This window comes from Sesamum indicum, linkage group LG4 (genome assembly GCF_000512975.1).
Source record: "Sesamum indicum cultivar Zhongzhi No. 13 linkage group LG4, S_indicum_v1.0, whole genome shotgun sequence".
In the NCBI taxonomy this organism is placed as follows: Eukaryota; Viridiplantae; Streptophyta; class Magnoliopsida; order Lamiales; family Pedaliaceae; genus Sesamum; species Sesamum indicum.
Genome location: NC_026148.1, coordinates 9937683 through 9956003, shown reverse-complemented (window position 1 = coordinate 9956003; position 18321 = coordinate 9937683). Strand labels below are relative to the sequence as shown.

Below are 18321 nucleotides of genomic sequence, written 5' to 3'. Positions count from 1 at the left end.
AGCCCACGCTATATAACTACAGTTCTCTAGGGAACCTCCACTTGACTCTAAAATGACCAAAACAGTGTTTAAGCGTGCTGAAAGAAAGTAAAATACTATTTGCTTCTGCCTTAAACACAATTCCGGAATTCAACATGTAGAATTCCAGTGACGAGACTATTTTGGTTACAGGGTTAACCAACTGCAGCATTAAACTGATTAAAGAATGATGTGCTACGTATCAGAAAATCCCTTGACGACCAAAGTAAAAAACCTTCAATTGCTTCAGACTTAAAAAGTCTAGTCTCTGGACCACTATAATATACTTTCCGTCCCCAGGTGTAAAATCTTGATAATTTTATTTAGAAGCCATTCATCTGGTAGGTATAACGACGACAGATTTTCTCGTTTCCTTCAAAACCAGCAGTTTAGGCTCCAAACTTGGGGACCTTAGCAGTAGATATCTGTGCAAGGAAGTGCTCCGACACAATTCGCCGCTGGATTTTCCCAGTAGCAGTTTTAGGGAGTGAATCAGTGATAAAAACCTTCTTTGGAACCTTGAAAGCAGCAAGATTTTTCTTGCAGAACCTAGCAACCTCTGCCTCGTCAAGGTTTGAGCCTTCTCTGGGAATAACCGCACAGTTTATCTGAATACATAGGAATAACAAAACAATCAATTATAATGACATAATAATGAGATTAACTTTTAATACATGCTAGTCCTAAGTGTTGAGAGCATATAAGAAAGAAAGTAGTACAATCAAAAAGCACAAATTTCTGGCCCTCGATGACAAAGTATGTGCAACTCAACAGATTAAACAACTAAGTATATCTCTGAATGCGGTAGGATAAACTTTGGTTTTCTCCCGGCACTCACAATGGTTGATAGGAAAATATCAACATCATAACCATAAATGATCCCTTTTACCTCTGACTGTGACTTTTTTCCCAGTGGATAGTGTGTCACAGCTTTCTTGTGCGAGTGAGAACCAGTAAAAGCATCATTAAATTCGTCATCCAACTAAAATTCAACAAAATGTCCGTTCAAGAGACTAACTAAGCCTGTGGTGACCACACATTTTTAATTTCCAATGAACACGAGACAAGTAAATAGAGAGGATATGCATGACCAATAACGACAATGAGAGAAAAGAAAGGATTTTCTTACTTCTTCTCCATATTTATCATCCGGAACGCCGAATGCAACAGCTTGAGCAATATCAGGATGTGACAATAGGACAGCATCAACTTCGATTGGTGATATCTTTTCCCCTGCAATTGTGGAGAATTTTAATTTGCAATTGAAATCCATCTAAAGTCGAAATAATTGTGGTAGAGAAAGTTTCGATCACTCATGGCTAACAAGGTGTATACCAGGTGGATGTAACTTGTTTGGACTATTAGGCAAGTTGCGCTATCATAAAAGGACTACATGCACCTCAAATTTGAAAACAGAGTTTTCCAAACATAAGTTCGTTGCATTTATTATTAGTTCCTGTCTATTTTTCTGGAAAAGGAAAGTCCAGCGAGAACAACTCTCTCAAAAACAGTTCAACTTCCAGTAATTTTACAAATGAGAAGGATTCTTGTGGACAACTATTGTGCATGCTATGGCCGTGAGCTTTCACTGAATGGACTGCCGTGGAGCCTAGTAAAGAACTATTGTGGAAATCAGAGAAAGATGACAATTAAGATTCACCGATCAAAAGATCAGAATCCAGCGGGGCCAACTTCATGAACCTAGTAACAGATCACATGCACTTGAACTGGTGGATGCCAACCTCCTGAGCCATTTGGTATACGGCCCAAAGAAATGGGAGTTAAGGAGTGAATTAATTAAAAGACAAATAAAAAGTAGGTGCTCTAGTACTAGAACATATGCAACTGCACAAATCAATTGGAATTTTAACATGGAATATAACACGTAATGCTCTCGCTGCCCAAGGAATTTTAGGATGCTAATGCACTGAGTTTGGCTAATCCACTGAAGGTTAGATGCCAATCAGATCAAGTGATAAACATGATAAGGTGTGAATCTCATTAACTTGATGAATTTTAGCGTAATATGATACAGAAAAATACTACAAATGCAAAGAAAGCAAAGGGGTAGCGTTATTCACAGAAGATTACCTCCGCGATTGATCAATTCCTTGATTCTGCCAACAAGATGCAAATATCCATCTGAATCAAAGAACCCCAAGTCTCCTGTATGAAACCACCCGAACTGGAAAGCTGATTTATTGGCCTCCGGGTTATTCTTGTACCCTTTTGTCACATTCGGGCCCCTTATGCAGACCTCGCCATTCGAATTAGCACCTTGGACAACTCCATTCTCATCTAATACAGCCATCTCCTGACCCACCGGTTTACCAACCGACCCAGGCTTATGTGGGCCGTCCTCGGGCAACGGATTTGACGCCATCAAGTGTGTAGCCTCCGTCATAGCGTACGCCTCCAAAACTGGCGCACCAAATGCCTCCTCTAACCGAGACATAATCGCAGGCGCCAAAGACGCACTGCAGCTTCGGATGAACCGAAGCTTCGGGTAAACGGGTTCGGGGCTGCTGAGGTGGCGATCGAGTATGATTTGATGGATTGTTGGCACCGCCGTGTACCAGGTGGCTTTGTACTTATTCATATCGGACCAAAAAGTGGAAGCTGAGAATCTCCCGGCGGCAGGAAGAGCCACGGCGGCTCCGGCGCCAAGTGAGCTCAATAAACCGGCTAACAAGCCGTGCACGTGAAACAATGGCAGAACAATCACAGTAGAGTCTGATTCAGTTATTTTATACACAGATTTTATATTTTGCACCGATGAGTACAGATTCTGCTGAGTCAACGGCACGCCTTTGGGTCGGCTTGTGGTGCCGGATGTGTGGAGGAAGAGTGCCGCGTCGGATGGGTCGTTAGTGAGTTTAGCGAGCGTGTCAGTGTCAAAATTTGACTGAGTTGGAGACAATATGATGTCTGAATCGGCCGTTGGCAGGGTGGCTGAGAGATGAGGAATGTTGAGCTTCGCTGCCGCGGCTTGAGCAGGCTCGTTGCCTTCTTTTGAAGTGAGCAAAAGTTTCGATTCTGAGTCCGACAAATAGAACTCGAATTCGTCAAAAGTGTACGCAGCGTTCAGCGGCGCTGCCGTCGCTCGGACTCGTATCACAGCCAAAAACATTACAACAAACTGCAACAGAATTAAATAAATAACAAAAAAAATTCAATGAGTCAAAATGATGTCGTTTCATCGAAACCGTTGCTATGTCAAAAGAACATGCAATTGAAACAGATTGCGAACACCAAACAGAGCGTGAAAAACAAGGAAAAATCACATTTCCTCCCTCGTAGATCACTAAAAACTTCCCCAAGTTCAATTAATTAATCCGTATTCAACAGAGAAAAAATTCATCCACGAACCAATCGAACAAAAATGACAAAACTCACCTCAACGGTGTTGGGGAAGGTAAGCGCGACGACGTCGCCAGGCTTAACGCCAGCGGCGAGAAGCTGAGCGGCGGCATATTCCACAAGCTGATTGAGTCGTGCATGGGTGAGATCGAACTTTCCGGAGACAGATATGGCACGGCGAGAAGGGAATATAGCGGCGACATGGTTCAACAAACCGGTGAGGGTGGAAGTAGCCATTTGTATATGGACGAAAACCCCGAGAAAGAATGAATAAAAATACTAGAGATAAGGGTAAAGCGATAGAGCGGTTATAATATAATGATAGAATATGCATATAAAATAATGATAGAATATAGATGCAGGAAAGCGTGTGAGTAGGCGGGTGATATATATAGGAAGTAGAGCACCGCAATTAGAAAGCAGGGGAGGAGGAGCAGGTCGAGGTCGATGCGATGGGAGTTTCCATTTTTCGTCATCTTTTCCGTGGAGGCCAGACTAGGGAAGGTACCAATCCTGGCCTTTAGGGTAATTATATGCTGCCACGCATGTTTTATTCTTCTTTTTTTTTAAAAAAAAATAATTAGATTATTACTGCACCACATCTCACTTTTTTTTTTAAATTAAATTGTTAAGTTCGACTTTTACTCAAAATTCTAATTAAATCAAAGATGAATTGGATGACGGCTCGTTTGTTCAATCGTTTTATTACTGTAAAAATAATTCTAAAATAATTGAAGTTCATTTTATTTTAATTTTATTCATTTACAAAATTAAATTAAAATAAGTTTATACATATATATATTAAACTTAAACAAATATATCATTAATAAAACTAAAAGGCCCGATGAACTAATAAAAAGATATAAAATTAATACATATTTATAATATATTTATATATATGATAATTATATAAATATGGTAATTTTATGCATATATAATTTGTTTTGAACTTTGTTTGATAAATAAGTAAGACTAATATAAAATGAGCCACAAATATAAACAACTCGATAAACAAATCAAACTAAAATGGTGATTTGTCATTTTAAAAATCTTTTTTTTTTTTCACAAAGCAATTTTTGTAAGGTTAAAATGGACTTTTCAAACTTAAAAAGCAAAGACAGGGTCTTTTTTTTTTTCCTTTTAGGTTTTAATATTTAGGGGGATAATTGATGTGGGGTGAATATTTCAGATATGATAACTGAAATTGACCCAAATTATAATAATAATTTAAATTCTTCACATGATACATAAAATAAATATAATTTAAATTCCCTCAAACAACAGTTATTATTATCTTTTTAGCCACAATTGTTTTCTTGATTTTTACAAAGTACCTATCATGAAATTCTTTCAAAGGATCTAATCAACATAACTAAGAGAAAACCCAATTTTTTTTAAAACTTTTTATAAAAATATATTGATAGTTCTAAATCAACCAATATACAATTATTACAATATTTGGTATGTAATACATCAATATTTTAAAATAAATTAATAAATTAAAGTAAACAAAGAAACAACATACCACTATTAAAAAGTAGACTGAATACTTACATTCGTAAAATTCGAAACTGACAATCTTTTGATTGTGAAATTTTAACTTCAAAATAAAAGTAATGAATTACATCTTTCTTTATGTACTATTGATCGAACACCAGTTGTACTGTTATTTTAACTTATTTCAAATGTTTTGAGTTAGATTAATTGCATAATTTACGAAATTTTAATATATTTTGATGTTACGAGATCTTATTTCAAATTATTGTGCACTCGGTTGCATATTAGTAGAAGCATAAAGCGTAGTAGCAGATTTTGATTCGGTTGTAGTTTCCCAGGCCATTGTCCACCTAAGCGTTGTGCATACGTGGCATCGTGTACTGTCCTGAGATTGTTGGTCATTTTTGACTCGCTCCGACCAAAGAAAAGAGAAAGAAACAGTTTTCAATTAATATTATGGGTTTAAATCTCACTATTAGTGTCAATATTCGTGTAATTTTTGTTATAATTCTTTAATAAATTGATATATTTTATAATTTAATTTCAATATTAATATAATAATATAATTATCATTTTTATAAAAAAAATTATTATGAATATGATGTTGTCAAGGATGTTAATATATTAGCATAAAGTGTGATGAGGGAAAATAATAAAAGACTAATATACCCTTAGTATGAAGGGTAGAGATAAAGGCATAAAAGTAGAGATTAAACCTATTACTCACGTGGATAATCTCAGAGACGGTGAAGGGCAATCTTATACCCGAAAAAGGTGGGCCACGATCGCGAGATGACCGGTCGTGGAAGCGGGCATTAGGATCGTGCAGAAGACACGAAACGGGATCAGTATAAAAAGAAGAAGGAAGAGAGAAAAAAGGGTTGGTCTGGCTTTTATATTTCACTTTTCATAATCTTTGATATTTCTTTTACCGTATAAAATTCTCAATACTGACTTGAGCGTCGGAGTATCTACGCCGGTTCCTAATCCGGCTAGGTAAAGTTTGTTCTGTTTTCAGGATATATCGGATCCGTCAGAGTAGAGAGGGACGACATCAAGCGCGACCCGCGATCTCGGTCGGATCAAAGTGGATTAATGTATTGCCACACGTCCTTATATTTAAATGGTAAGATTAAAAATGGACTATCATGATCTACTACATGTTATTAATTTATTCAAATATTAAACTTTTTAATTAATATTTATATATTAACAAACAAGACAGGTGTTTGCATTGAATTTAAATTTAAATGTGATCAATGTTGACATTTGACTTTTTATTTATATATACACACCACACAACCACAAGCCTTGCATTTGCATAATTCATTATTGAAATAAATTTATCAAAATACTTTTTCGTTTCAATTAAATTTGATACTCATATTTGATTCAATTAATATTTATTTAAATTTAATTAGATCAATAATTAAATTAAATTATAAGCACAATTTTTTAATTTAATAATAATTTAAATAATAATGTATTCGGACTTGATTGAAATAGAGGAGATGATTGAATAGGTGAGCCTTGGGAAAACCAATTTGGATTTGGTTTTTCATCTTTGAGGGTGCAAGTGGGAGTTGGAGGGGGAGGTACAACTGGGGCAGCCAACTGCCAATGGGCTCCGTGATCCTGATCTGGGTGCAATGCGACGACATGCAGCACGGTGTTGGCTGCCTATCACATGTTCCTTTGGAGACGATATAATATACTTCTATTCTTCCTAGGAAAGCTGTTTGAATGTTTGTCAAAAAAATTTTAAAAAAAAAAAAAAAAAAAAACCAAGGGGTATATTTATTTATTATTTTATTAAATTATTCTTAAAAGAAATATTTATTTAAGAAGAAATTAAAGGATTTGAGGTCGGAAAATGATGAAATGGTAACGAATTTGTGGTAGATATAAATGGGTAAATTACAACGAATTATTCTAAAGTTTATCATAATTATAAATACACTCTCGTTATTTGACAAAGTACAAATGTCTTAACATATGTCCTCTTGTGACGGCTCATTGTAAGAGGATATTAGTAATTTTTTAAATAAAAATAGAATATTTATAATTATAGCAAATTTAAAAGAAGTTTGTTATAATTTACTCATAAATATAAAACTTAATTACTAATGTGTGTTGTCGGAAATATTTTTATTTTTGTGAAAATGGAATTAAAAGAACTTTTTAAAAAAAATAAATAAATAAATTGGAATTAAAAGAAGAGGAGGGGGGAGGGGGTTCTGGGACTTTCCTTTTGCTTCTGCCCTCTACTTGTTCAATTTGAACACGGAAACTACGTTACAGCTAACAAAAAAAAACGGCTCTTGGAATGGGCGTGAGCCGGTTTGGGGTTGCTCAATTTATCGTAGAAATTTCTTTGTTAGTTCAACTTAGGATCATTTCATTTGTGTGGGAACTATTTGAATGTGGTGATTTGGAGTTTTTGAGTAGTAAATGATGCTTACATGAGTCTAATAATATTAGAAAACATCAAGGGATTTAGTTGAGGATTTTAAAATTTTTGGAGGATTAATTTGTAAAATATGGAGTAGTCTGATATTTAAATTAGTATTTATTTTGAAAAAAGATAAAGAAAGAATATGTTGGAAATATGCAAGAATGAGTAGGCTAATGATGAAATACATAAAAAATGTGTGGGGTGCATATGAAAATAAGAGATTTGTCAGGTTAGCAAGTTGAGTGAATTGAACAGGTAAAATCAAGTTATGAAGGTATGTTGTGAAGTTATTTTTGTGACTTACCTAAGTCCCTATTTATAGGTTGAATAAGATAATTGAGCTGTTGATTGTGCATAATCTTGGTATCCTCGAATTTTTTGAAAAGTCTATTTTAAGGGATTAACATTAGTTCAGTTATATATCACGCCATTCACGTCCTACACAAACAAGAAACAAAATTGCAGCATCAACAAGAACATCCCCTATTTAAGGGAAAATTCATTACCTATCTGGCAGCATGTCTGGCCTTGTACAGAAATTTCGTCAGACATTAATATCCCTTACTGATGTGTCCTCAAATTGACATGTCATCCAAGATGGCAAATATAACTGATGTGTCAATTAAGCTGGTCAGTCCGCCAGCAACTGAAAGTGAGCCTGAATCGATCTAATTTTGCGCGCAATTTTTGTTCATATTTACTAACGATTTTACTTTAGGTATCCATATAATTTAATTAAATCAAAACATTCTGATTCCTTAGGAATATTTGCTTAATTTGTCCGTGTCTTCTTGATTTTCAAATAATGACTCATAATGCACATCTGTTGACACATGAAATGTTGTACTATTCACAGGCGCATCAACCCTACGTCTTCCAAATCGAATTCCACTCACTTCACTCTTACGTGCGATAAAAACAAATAATCCACGTTAGACGTACTTAGTGTTTCACTTCATTTGCACCCATTTGTCTCCTGTCTACGATATTAAACTTTGTTATATTAATAATTAAAAATGAGAAAAAGAGTGAACAATATAGCAATTATTTTTCCTAATCGCTACTGTAAAAGTTCCACATCAGCGTCGTAAAATATTCAATTTGAACTATAACTATATTATATAAAGGACGACGAATCCCTTATCATAATTCTAATGAAAATGTAAAGTGAATCATAACCACTTATTTGAATAATTTTTAAATTTCAATGGACTCAATTTCGATTAAGAAATAATTAAAAGTTATACTTATTGGTTCCAAAATCACTTTAATTCGGCCAAGCGATTGGACCAAAAATAATATTTTTCATTCTATAATTTAAATTTTTTTCACTTTTAATTTCATTGGTTATAGAATTCTCGATAAATGGTCTTGTAACTTCTAAAAAGTAGTATTTTTTTGCATCATTGGACCTTTGCTTTAAATAGTTAATGAAAAATATTACGTGCTTAGTGCATGATCGTTGGTGCTGTTATACTTTTGGTCTATCGATTATGAGATATCACTTTTGGTCTCGTAATTTTTCAAAAGTAGTACTTTTGGTTAAATACACTTAAAATCACGTGGTTTTTTTCATTAGACACCCACAAAAAACATCATTGGATCAAAAGTACTATTTTTTTTTTAAATTAGAAAATCAAAAGTAAAAAATTCGTAATTAAATGAGATTAAAAATTAAAAAGAAAAAACGTTGAATTATGGGAGGAAAAATGCTAGTCGTACTTCTAAAATAGCCTACGGACTTCGATCAAAAGCGCGTTTGACGTCCTAACTCAAAATTAATGTTGACTATTCGGAGCTTTCAATGGCATTTGACAATTCAAATAACGATTTTTTGCGCATTTTGTAAACAACAAAAATGTACATCTATTAATCAATCATAATTAACTATGTGAGAACCAATTTTACTAATTCAATTACTATTAAAAATCAATTATGTTAAAATCAAATCTTAAATATATAATTAACTTTTCAAAAATTAGGCCGAACGCGTCTAAAACTATGAAAAAATACTCGAACAATCCACTTAATGCATCTCACGAGACAATATATTAATACGTGATCAAGAAATTTATTGAATAATATATTTCAAAACTCCTTTTTGTATAAAAATGATTACCAAATTTTATAGTCTTTATTAAGTTGCTTTATTGGCTAATTTCAATTAATTATTTGGAGGAATATTAGAACCCATTCTTCACAAGCTTAAATTTGTTGATATTTAATTGCAAAGAATCTTTAATTTAAAAAAATCATAATTGATTAAGTTGGGCCGGGCCTCGTAAAGTGGGCCCCAAGAAGTCGAATCTGATGTTGCATAAGGTATGAAATAAAGCTCAACAAAATTCTCCCCAACCCCTCCCTGGGACTCTGACCCCTCCATTTTGGGTAATAACTACCCAAACTGTCAAACAAAGACACTCATGATATATACTTTTATTTCTGGATAAATTACGACGATTTTTTCTAAATTTTGATATAATATTTTTAAATTATACATCAATCATACTGTATTCGTGGTTTAATTTATTCAAAATTTATACAAACCTGATTTAGAATGTTTGAATTTCAACAAATGAGGGTGCAATTTTTTATTTCATATATCAACACAAATTCAATTTCAGTACAGAAACAAACATGACACTCCACAATCCCTCGGATGAGGACTACGCCTGTTTTCCAACTACCACATTTCTCCATGTAATAAACTCATAGTTTCAGAAGCAAAATCAGTTGAGCAAAACATGGAACACACATATGTATTGTGATGAAATTGGACAAAACATCCTTATTTCAACTATTCTTTGATACTTCTACTTTTCTATGTGGATGTCAGTGTAAGAAATCTAGAAAGGAGATGGTGCAGGGGCGTAAACGAAATTAACACCGGTGGCATACTCCGGCAGTTCCGGTGCAGGAGCGATGTATCCCGAGCTCTTAATCTCCGCCATCTCCCGCCGTGCCTTTGCTCCTTGTGCTTCACATAGTTTCGGAAGATACGCGCCTTCTCCGGCAGCAAGATTGAAGTAAAGATCAACGACGTTGGGGCAGCCGCGGTAGCACTGTTGGGAGCAAAGCTTTCGGACGAAGCGCGATTCCAGCAGAGAATCCGAAGATATACCGAGCGCGCTCCTGTCCAGCCCGCAAGCATCAATGCATGCGTCGGTCTCGATCCAATTCTTCATTTTATCCGCCTCGATCTGCGAGGTGGCGCACGCGTACTCTTCCGCCCCGCTCCTGCGTACGTGCTTCTCTAGCACGCACCGCTTCCCCGTGGATGACACCGCGAACGCGCACGAGTCTTTGTTGAGATTCTCGCACTCGATGGTTCCTACACAATTGTAATCATAACAAATGTACATTACTATACATGACAAAATGCGACTAAATAATCTTATGGATACAGTTCATTATATAATTAAGTAAATTATGATAAAAACAGAGATATACCATGCGATGTACTCTTACCTATAAATTATGTATAATTTCATAAATTTTACGTGCATGTAAATTTTGATATAAACGCGGCTAATCACTAACCAAAAGTGCCTTGCACGAAGAAGGGAAAGGCGAGAGCGAGGACAAGGACGAGGACCGAAAGAGGCTGCGCCTTTATTGATGCCATGGAGATGAACGTCCGTGGATGTGCCAAAATGTGGTACAAATGAAGCTTCTCTGTGGTGCAATGATGATACAATTGTAAGAAGAGGTATTTATAAAGATACGACGAAGAAAGGGAAAAAAAAAAAAAACTTTATTTCAAAGTGTGTGAAAAGTACAGAATCCCAATTTTCTAAGAATTTGGCAAACCCATTGATTTGGGTGGGGTGGTGGCCTTGACCATTTGGTTCATACTTTGAGAAGAAAAATCTCTTGCCCGTCTAATACTCCACCATTTATTGCAACCCTGTTTGGGGCACTGATCGTGGAATTTATCTCACACGGCTGCGTGTTTGGTTGATTTTTCAAATTTATTGTTTGCCTATGTGTTGCAATAATTACGTGTTATTTAGGGTAACGGTATTTTGAGTCTTGGAATTCTTTGGGAGGTCCTGCACCTATGACCTCTTGGTGTAAATATAATTTGAATATAATTGTGTGTGAAAGTAATTTTTTTGTTCTAAAGTTTATTAGGTTCATCATTAATTTCGTCAAATAAGTGTGAATGAAAAATTGATGCTGGTAGATATTATTATTATTATATCCCCTTCGTATAAATTTGATAATTGACAGGAGATTAAATTGAATGAATAATTTAATTAAGAAATTGAGAATATTTCATTTGTGACTGTGGTGTGCGTTGGAAAAATTAATGAAGAATTGTTGGTATCATGTGGAATATCTTCCGTAATTAGCGGGGAGTTGTTAATTTTCCATGCATTTCGTGATGGTTCCAACAAATAATACATTTTATGAAAGATATAGTCAAGCCTAATTTTTATTAGGCCATGAGTTGCGCGCAGTGACAGTATTTGGACTTGGGAGATGTTGAACAATGTCTGTTGGCCCAATTTTAGAGCGAATTTGGACTGTACCGGTTAACAATTCTATCTGAGTTAATTATACCTAAATTACCTCGAAAAATATAAAATTATATTTTAGTTTTTAAAAATAGTTTTAAAATTATACTTACACGCCCTCTAAAAATTCATCGCTTGCACCTCACCACTTTTCGTGATGTTTTCAATGAAAAGTGATGACATTCGCAAAAAATTTATATAAATTTTAAATTTTACTCTGCATTTAACATTCTCATGTAATACATTTATACTTATAAGGAAAAAGTATAATAATGTTAATCTTACCCATGTATGTATACATTTATCTCATGTATATATATATGAGAATGTAAAATAAGGAGTAAAATTATAAGTTTATGTACTTTTTTTTGTTGATGTCATCATTTTCTGTCAAAACTATAATGAAAGGGGGCCAAATGGAATGAAACATCTTCAAAGGGGATGTAATGTAATTTTCAAACCTTTTTTTGAGAAAAAAATATAATTTTGAATTTATAAAAAAGGTTTAAGTATAATCAACCCATTCTATTTTATAGAACTTACAAGATATCATCTCTCTTGATGTCAACTAACTCATCCATAATTAATAATACCGTATAATCTACAAATATACAATTAATCTTGGAAACTAGACAAGGCTTTACTCAGGTGGTGTGGATTCACTTAACACTAGCTTCGCCTAATTGATGTACTTGGATATTAGGTACATTATTGTGTTGCTTAGTCTGTAAGAATTATATACATATTCTTCCTCAGACATCAGCTTTAAGACGTAAGGCGGAGCTTTGCACATGAAAAAGGCAATTTTGTTGGAGAAAAATGGTAGGCCTAAAGTCCATGGTATGCGCCTTTGAAAGTACTAGTCCCAAAACACTGGGATAATCAATAAACCAAACTAAAGTGAAAAAAATGAAGGACAATGGAGATATTTGTAGAGGTAGAGGGATTGGTAGTGATAGAATATACAAATAAATTTTTATTTTGGATGACAAAACTTATGATTATTTGTGTATGGATTAGTCCTTTGTTTACTTTAATGTATTTAAGTTGAAGTAGAATTGCGTGTGTGTGTGTGTGTGTTTTTAATAAATGTAGCTCAAGATAATACATTTTTTTTCCCAATCATCTAGCAAACTTTTCTTAGGCACTCAGTCATTTTCCAACAATTTTTATTTTTTCCTTTTTAATTAGCAATTTTCGCAGGCTTTTAGGAATGTTTTCCCTTTCGGGCGGCAAGTAAATCCACGACGCTACCACCTCTGCGCGCATGTCCACCCGAGCGGCCCGTCGTTGGCAACCAACGACATCGCCACCTCCCCCCAAACGTTCGAATGGAGCAACGGCCTTTACTGTAAGCTATCGGGCAAGAAGGTGGGAGAGAGAGTGATATTTCTTCTCACATCTTTCAGAAGTGCTTTAATTACTGGGCCAGTAATTTCTGAACTTACTTGAGCAATTAGGGGCAATTTCAACCATTAGTACACACAAAATCGGACATAATGGGCAATCGATTTTTTATCCCAACCATGTGGGCCGGACCAAATTGCTTTAGTCCTGATTTCGGTCCATTTATCATGGGCCTATGTGCTATTATCCGGACTTAGTATTTTTGTAAGTAAACAAGCAATCAAGCAGGCTTAATCCGGCTTTATATATTTAAATGAAATATGAGATGCATCACAGAATTATGCAATAAAAGACCCAAATTATCTATTAAATTAAATATGTTTTTTACTCACATACGATAAATACACTACAATAATTCACATAAAGTGAGACAAACGCCAACACCTTCTATTTCTCCAACCTATGCTCTCGAACTTGTTCGTGCGATAACACTAAAAATGCTTCATAGTCACTCTAATGCTACTCTCTTTTTTTCTTTTTGTTATTCAATACAAATTCATTAGACGAAATATATATGAAATGGATGTGCATGGCACAAATTGAGTACGGCAGACAACTAGACATAGCTTCAAATCATAACATGTTCAAAAAGTTTAGGCTATAAAAAGTACTAAAAAGTGTGTTTTAGCTCTTAAATGCATGGCCCAAACATACATAAATAGCAAGAAATTCACAAAAGTATATGCTAATTAAGTGGGAGTTAAGAGATATGCTATTTGTGATGAAGAAGCCTGATCAAATTGCCAGACAGCCAGACACAAGAAGAGTATTGGTAAAGAACAAGGAAGAAAAGCAAATAATGTCCCAGCAGACAGTTCAGATCTGCATTCCATTTATACACTGGAAACACAGATGGACCACTTCCATGACATGTTAGTATTCATCATGGCCTACCACTACACCAATTGCTTGCTCAATCAAATAAACATATAAATGTACATGTATAGCTGCAATTTCTCATGTTCTATGTGTTTATATACATCAGCCATGCATATTGCACTGGGATAGTAAAAATCCAGTAATAAATATGCACATGTGAAGCAAGTGTTCTTTCGGATTATTTTACTACTAACTTTACGACTTATTATTATGCTTTTTTTTTAAAAAAAATGTAAGTTGAACTAAATTAGTGTGTTTATCGAAGGGAATAAGCTGTTAATTTATCGTTTTTTTCACCGGTTTTTGTTATATATATATGATATGGTAGAGATCAGCAGGGAGGCACATAATTTTTACATTCTAATATAAATTTAAACAATAATCAAGAATCGAACTGAAGAAATATGTAGACCCAAATTAACAAACCTTGATCATAATATAGTACGGGAGTTTTATTACTCAATACTAGTATTTGAACTCAATAAGGAAAAATTAAGAAAGCTTAATTATCAACTTTGCTATTATAATTTCAAAACCCTAATATGCTATGTGATGATGAGGGCTTGATTAATTGGTTTAATTACAGATCATGACTGACAAAAATCCCATGAGGGTTGTCCAGGTTTTCTTACCGAAAACACACACACACACACACACATATATATATATATATCAGACTGCAAAATATGTTAATTAATTCTCTCAAAAAAGACATAAAAAAGGAAACAAAATCTCCGTACCTCATGAATATCTCCACAGTCCACACCCTCCCTCTCCAAATAAGAAAAAAACAGGAAAAAAAAAAAAGAGTATATTTCCTTCCTTTTCCAACTTTAATTTGATTGTTTCACATACACAGATTGCAGATGCGTTTGTGTTGGAAAAAAAAAAAACCTGATGAATTGATTTCACGATCATCAAAAAGGAAGAAAAAGAAGGGGACAAAAAACGAAGAAAAACTAACCTGACAAAACCAGTCTGATCATTGCTGGAATTTAGTGCAGTATGACGGAGAATTCCTAAGGGATCGCATGATCCGGAGATGAAAATTTGAAATCGGATACTATATCATCGATCGGATCAATGCGATCCCTTTGGAATCCTCCACCTCACACCATTTTTGAAGGCTTTGTTGAGGGGGGTGTGTGTGTGTGTGTTGTATATATGCAAGTAATGGAGGACGGAAAGTAGAAGGTAGTGTTTGTGATTGTAATGGTGTTACAGTAGAAGAAGATGCTTTTGGTTTGCTCATTTATATTCACTCGTTTGGTGTGAGCAGAAGTTAGTTAGGGCGTTTGGAGGTTTATATATATACAATACTTTTCCCTTTTATCAAACCTACCAAATTCCCCTAAATTCATCAACAATTTCCTCTCTTTTCCCTTTTTTGGTTTTCATCTCAGTGCTTTGACAGTATGCCATTTATTTCATCATTTGATATATTAAAATTTAAAGATTAATTTTGTCTATTAATAATTTAAATCAACGAATATGTTAAAAAAAAAATAATACTTTTCTTTCTGTAAATTGGACTTTTTCCACTTTTGGTATTATCAGTTACGAAACAGTCAATTGTAGTCCCATAACTTCTATGAGGTATAACTTTTGGTCTCACGACACTTTTTTATTTGATACTTTAATTTTCTTAGAGTTTTTACACTTTTGGTCTCATATATTATAGAATCTCACCTTTTGTCCTTTTAATTTTAAAAAATAACATTTTTCATCCCGTAAACTTAACTAACAGTTATGTGGTATTTTTCATTAAATATCTAACAGAAAGGTGTCAACTAAAAGTGTAACTTTTTTTCAAAATTACAGAATCAAAAGTGAAAAGACCTAAGATACGAGACTGAGAATATTATTTTTTCATTAAAAAAACAACAACAATAAATTATTATGGAGTCGACATTTACACCCACTCTCGTGGAATTTGGACTTGCGTCCTTTTTTAACCTTTTGGATTTTTTTGGGTGTTTTCCCCCCCTACTATTTTATCAATTAGCTTAGGAATGTTGATGTTATAAAATAAATAATTAATTAGTTCTTGAAAACTCATAATCATAATTCAAAATTAGTTTACAAATGCTCGAGATTTTTAAGGTCACTAAATATATGTTATATCAATATTTTAATATTAAATTAATATATTTAAAAATAAACAAAATAAATTATAATAAAACACGCGAATCTGATAAGCTTCGAGATTTTATATCAAACTTATTCATAAAACTTCAACAGTAGCCATTAGACTAAAACGTCATCGACCAATTTTTCTTTTTTCCGAAAGTCCGTTTACAAGTACTTTGTCACTTCTGCTTCAATGTGGCTTTCTGCATTTCTATGTTATTTTTCTTCAATCACCACTATTTACCATAACTTTATTTTTTCAAAAAAATAAAACATGTAATATTAATTCTTGTGAACTTTTTCTCGTGGGATTAATGTAATTCGATATACACATTAAAGTGTCGTATATTTATACTAATATAAAAAGAAGACACTTCTTATTTATAAACGGTAGTTTGTGACGCCACTACATTAATTTTTTATTATGTTGATAATACGATTTAGTTGATTTTCTGTCGTTCTTTGTTTTTTTAAAAAAATGCAATATGTTGATTTATATATGCATGTAGGAACGACGTGTTACGACGACTACTGTCTGAAAACAAATACTTATGTAATTATGATTAGTTTCAATCAGTTGAATATAATAACTTATAACTATATATATGATACTGAGTAATATATATTGTTATTAAAAAAAATACTTGTGATAACATCATAAAATAAAGGAAAATATTAAAATTTTTGTAAGAATATTATTATTAGAATTTAAATATTAATAAATTACTCTTAATTAACTTCATATTATTAAAAATAATTGCCACTCATATTTATTTCAGACATATGGGGTATTAATCATAGGAAAGGCAGTCCTATGATGCAATTGATTACTCATTTGAACATCTTTTCCCACCAGCAATGAAATTTAACACTGCCTCGAAGATCTTCAAGATCAAAGGCGTGCACTCAGTTTCACGTCTTTTATTATATATTTATATATATTAATTAATTTCCACTAATTAGATTATAAGCGTGCTAAGTGCACTATAATAAGTTCAAATCCACTAGCGACATATATGGTGCAGTAATTATTATAATTTAGGGACTTACTATTTTGGGCTCGATTGATTATGAAATTATTATTTTTGATTCAGTAACTTTGATAAAGCAGTATTTTTGGTCCCATAACACTTTTTCTTTAGATATTTAATCAAAAAATACCACGTAATCGCTAAGTGTTATGTTTTTAAAGTTATGGAACTAAAAGTGATAATTTCGTAACCAATAAGACCAAAAATTTAATGAACATAATGGCCATAGAAGTTACGGGATCATAATCGAGAATCTCATAACCAATGACACCAAAAGCAAAAAATGCCCTGAACTATAGGGTGAACATTGTTATTTCTCCTAAATAACCATCGGGTAGAACGAGCTTATTCCGGTTGAATAACGTATTTAGGGTTATTGACGACTCTACTACTACATACATTTCAGCAAAATTCCTTTGATACTTAAAAAACGCAGGGAAATGACTGTTTGACGTTCAAATTCTGCATAAGAGCAGTTCCGAGAAAAAGAAAAGGAAGGAAAATAGAAATTGAGACAGCGGGAATGATTTTATTATTTTGAGGGACGACAGAGGGAGCCCGCGATCCTTGTGATATGTCTGGAACATGTTCATTAGTCAAAGTAGCACAATCCAAATTGTTGTTATGCAGACAATGACAATGCCGGATTGTGAGCCTCTCGGCTTTAATGGCTTTTCTATGGCAGATAGGAATTGCAATCACAACAGCTAAGGCATGGGAGATAAAAGCGAACACTTGATCCTTCCAAGATTACGACCGCACTTTTGCTCTTCTGCCTCTTGAATTGTTTCCCATTTATCTTGTCCACTATATATGTATCTAAATTTCTCCAAGTATTACAAGAACTAGCAGTAGGACACATCGTTTGTGCGTGCATATATGAAATAATTTTTCATACTTTAAAATATATTATAAATAAAAATAAAATATATTAATTAGATAGTTAAGTTAATGTAAACCTTGAAAAGTTAATTAAATTAGTTTTCTATTGGGATTACAAAAACGGTACAACTGTGTTAAAATC

At 33.7% G+C, this 18321-nt stretch overlaps 2 protein-coding genes across 2 annotated transcripts; both read right to left on the bottom strand.

Annotated features, from left to right (window-relative positions):
* LOC105160473 (oxalate--CoA ligase) lies at window positions 68–3716 on the bottom strand. The gene is made up of 4 exons (XM_011077860.2): window positions 3415–3716; window positions 2110–3157; window positions 1148–1251; window positions 68–626 (listed from the first exon to the last, which is right to left on the bottom strand). The coding sequence occupies exons 1-4, from the start codon at window positions 3613–3615 to the stop codon at window positions 408–410; spliced, it is 1572 nt and encodes a 523-aa protein (XP_011076162.1). The 5' UTR covers window positions 3616–3716; the 3' UTR covers window positions 68–407.
* On the bottom strand, window positions 9897–11031 carry LOC105160472. The gene is made up of 2 exons (XM_011077859.2): window positions 10871–11031; window positions 9897–10661 (listed from the first exon to the last, which is right to left on the bottom strand). The coding sequence occupies exons 1-2, from the start codon at window positions 10953–10955 to the stop codon at window positions 10177–10179; spliced, it is 570 nt and encodes a 189-aa protein (XP_011076161.1). The 5' UTR covers window positions 10956–11031; the 3' UTR covers window positions 9897–10176.

Bases quoted from the DNA above. Each gene is read 5' to 3' on its own strand.
- LOC105160472 (XM_011077859.2), bottom strand. From the start codon at position 10,955: ATGGCATCAATAAAGGCGCAGCCTCTTTCGGTCCTCGTCCTTGTCCTC. The intron at 10,662-10,870 runs GTTAGTGATTAG...ACAATTGTGTAG, and splicing joins CTTCGTGCAAGGCACTTTTG to GAACCATCGAGTGCGAGAAT.
- LOC105160473 (XM_011077860.2), bottom strand. From the start codon at position 3,615: ATGGCTACTTCCACCCTCACCGGTTTGTTGAACCATGTCGCCGCTATA. The intron at 3,158-3,414 runs GTGAGTTTTGTC...ATTCTGTTGCAG, and splicing joins CCTTCCCCAACACCGTTGAG to TTTGTTGTAATGTTTTTGGC. The intron at 627-1,147 runs GTAAGAAAATCC...CTATGTATTCAG, and splicing joins ATGATAAATATGGAGAAGAA to ATAAACTGTGCGGTTATTCC.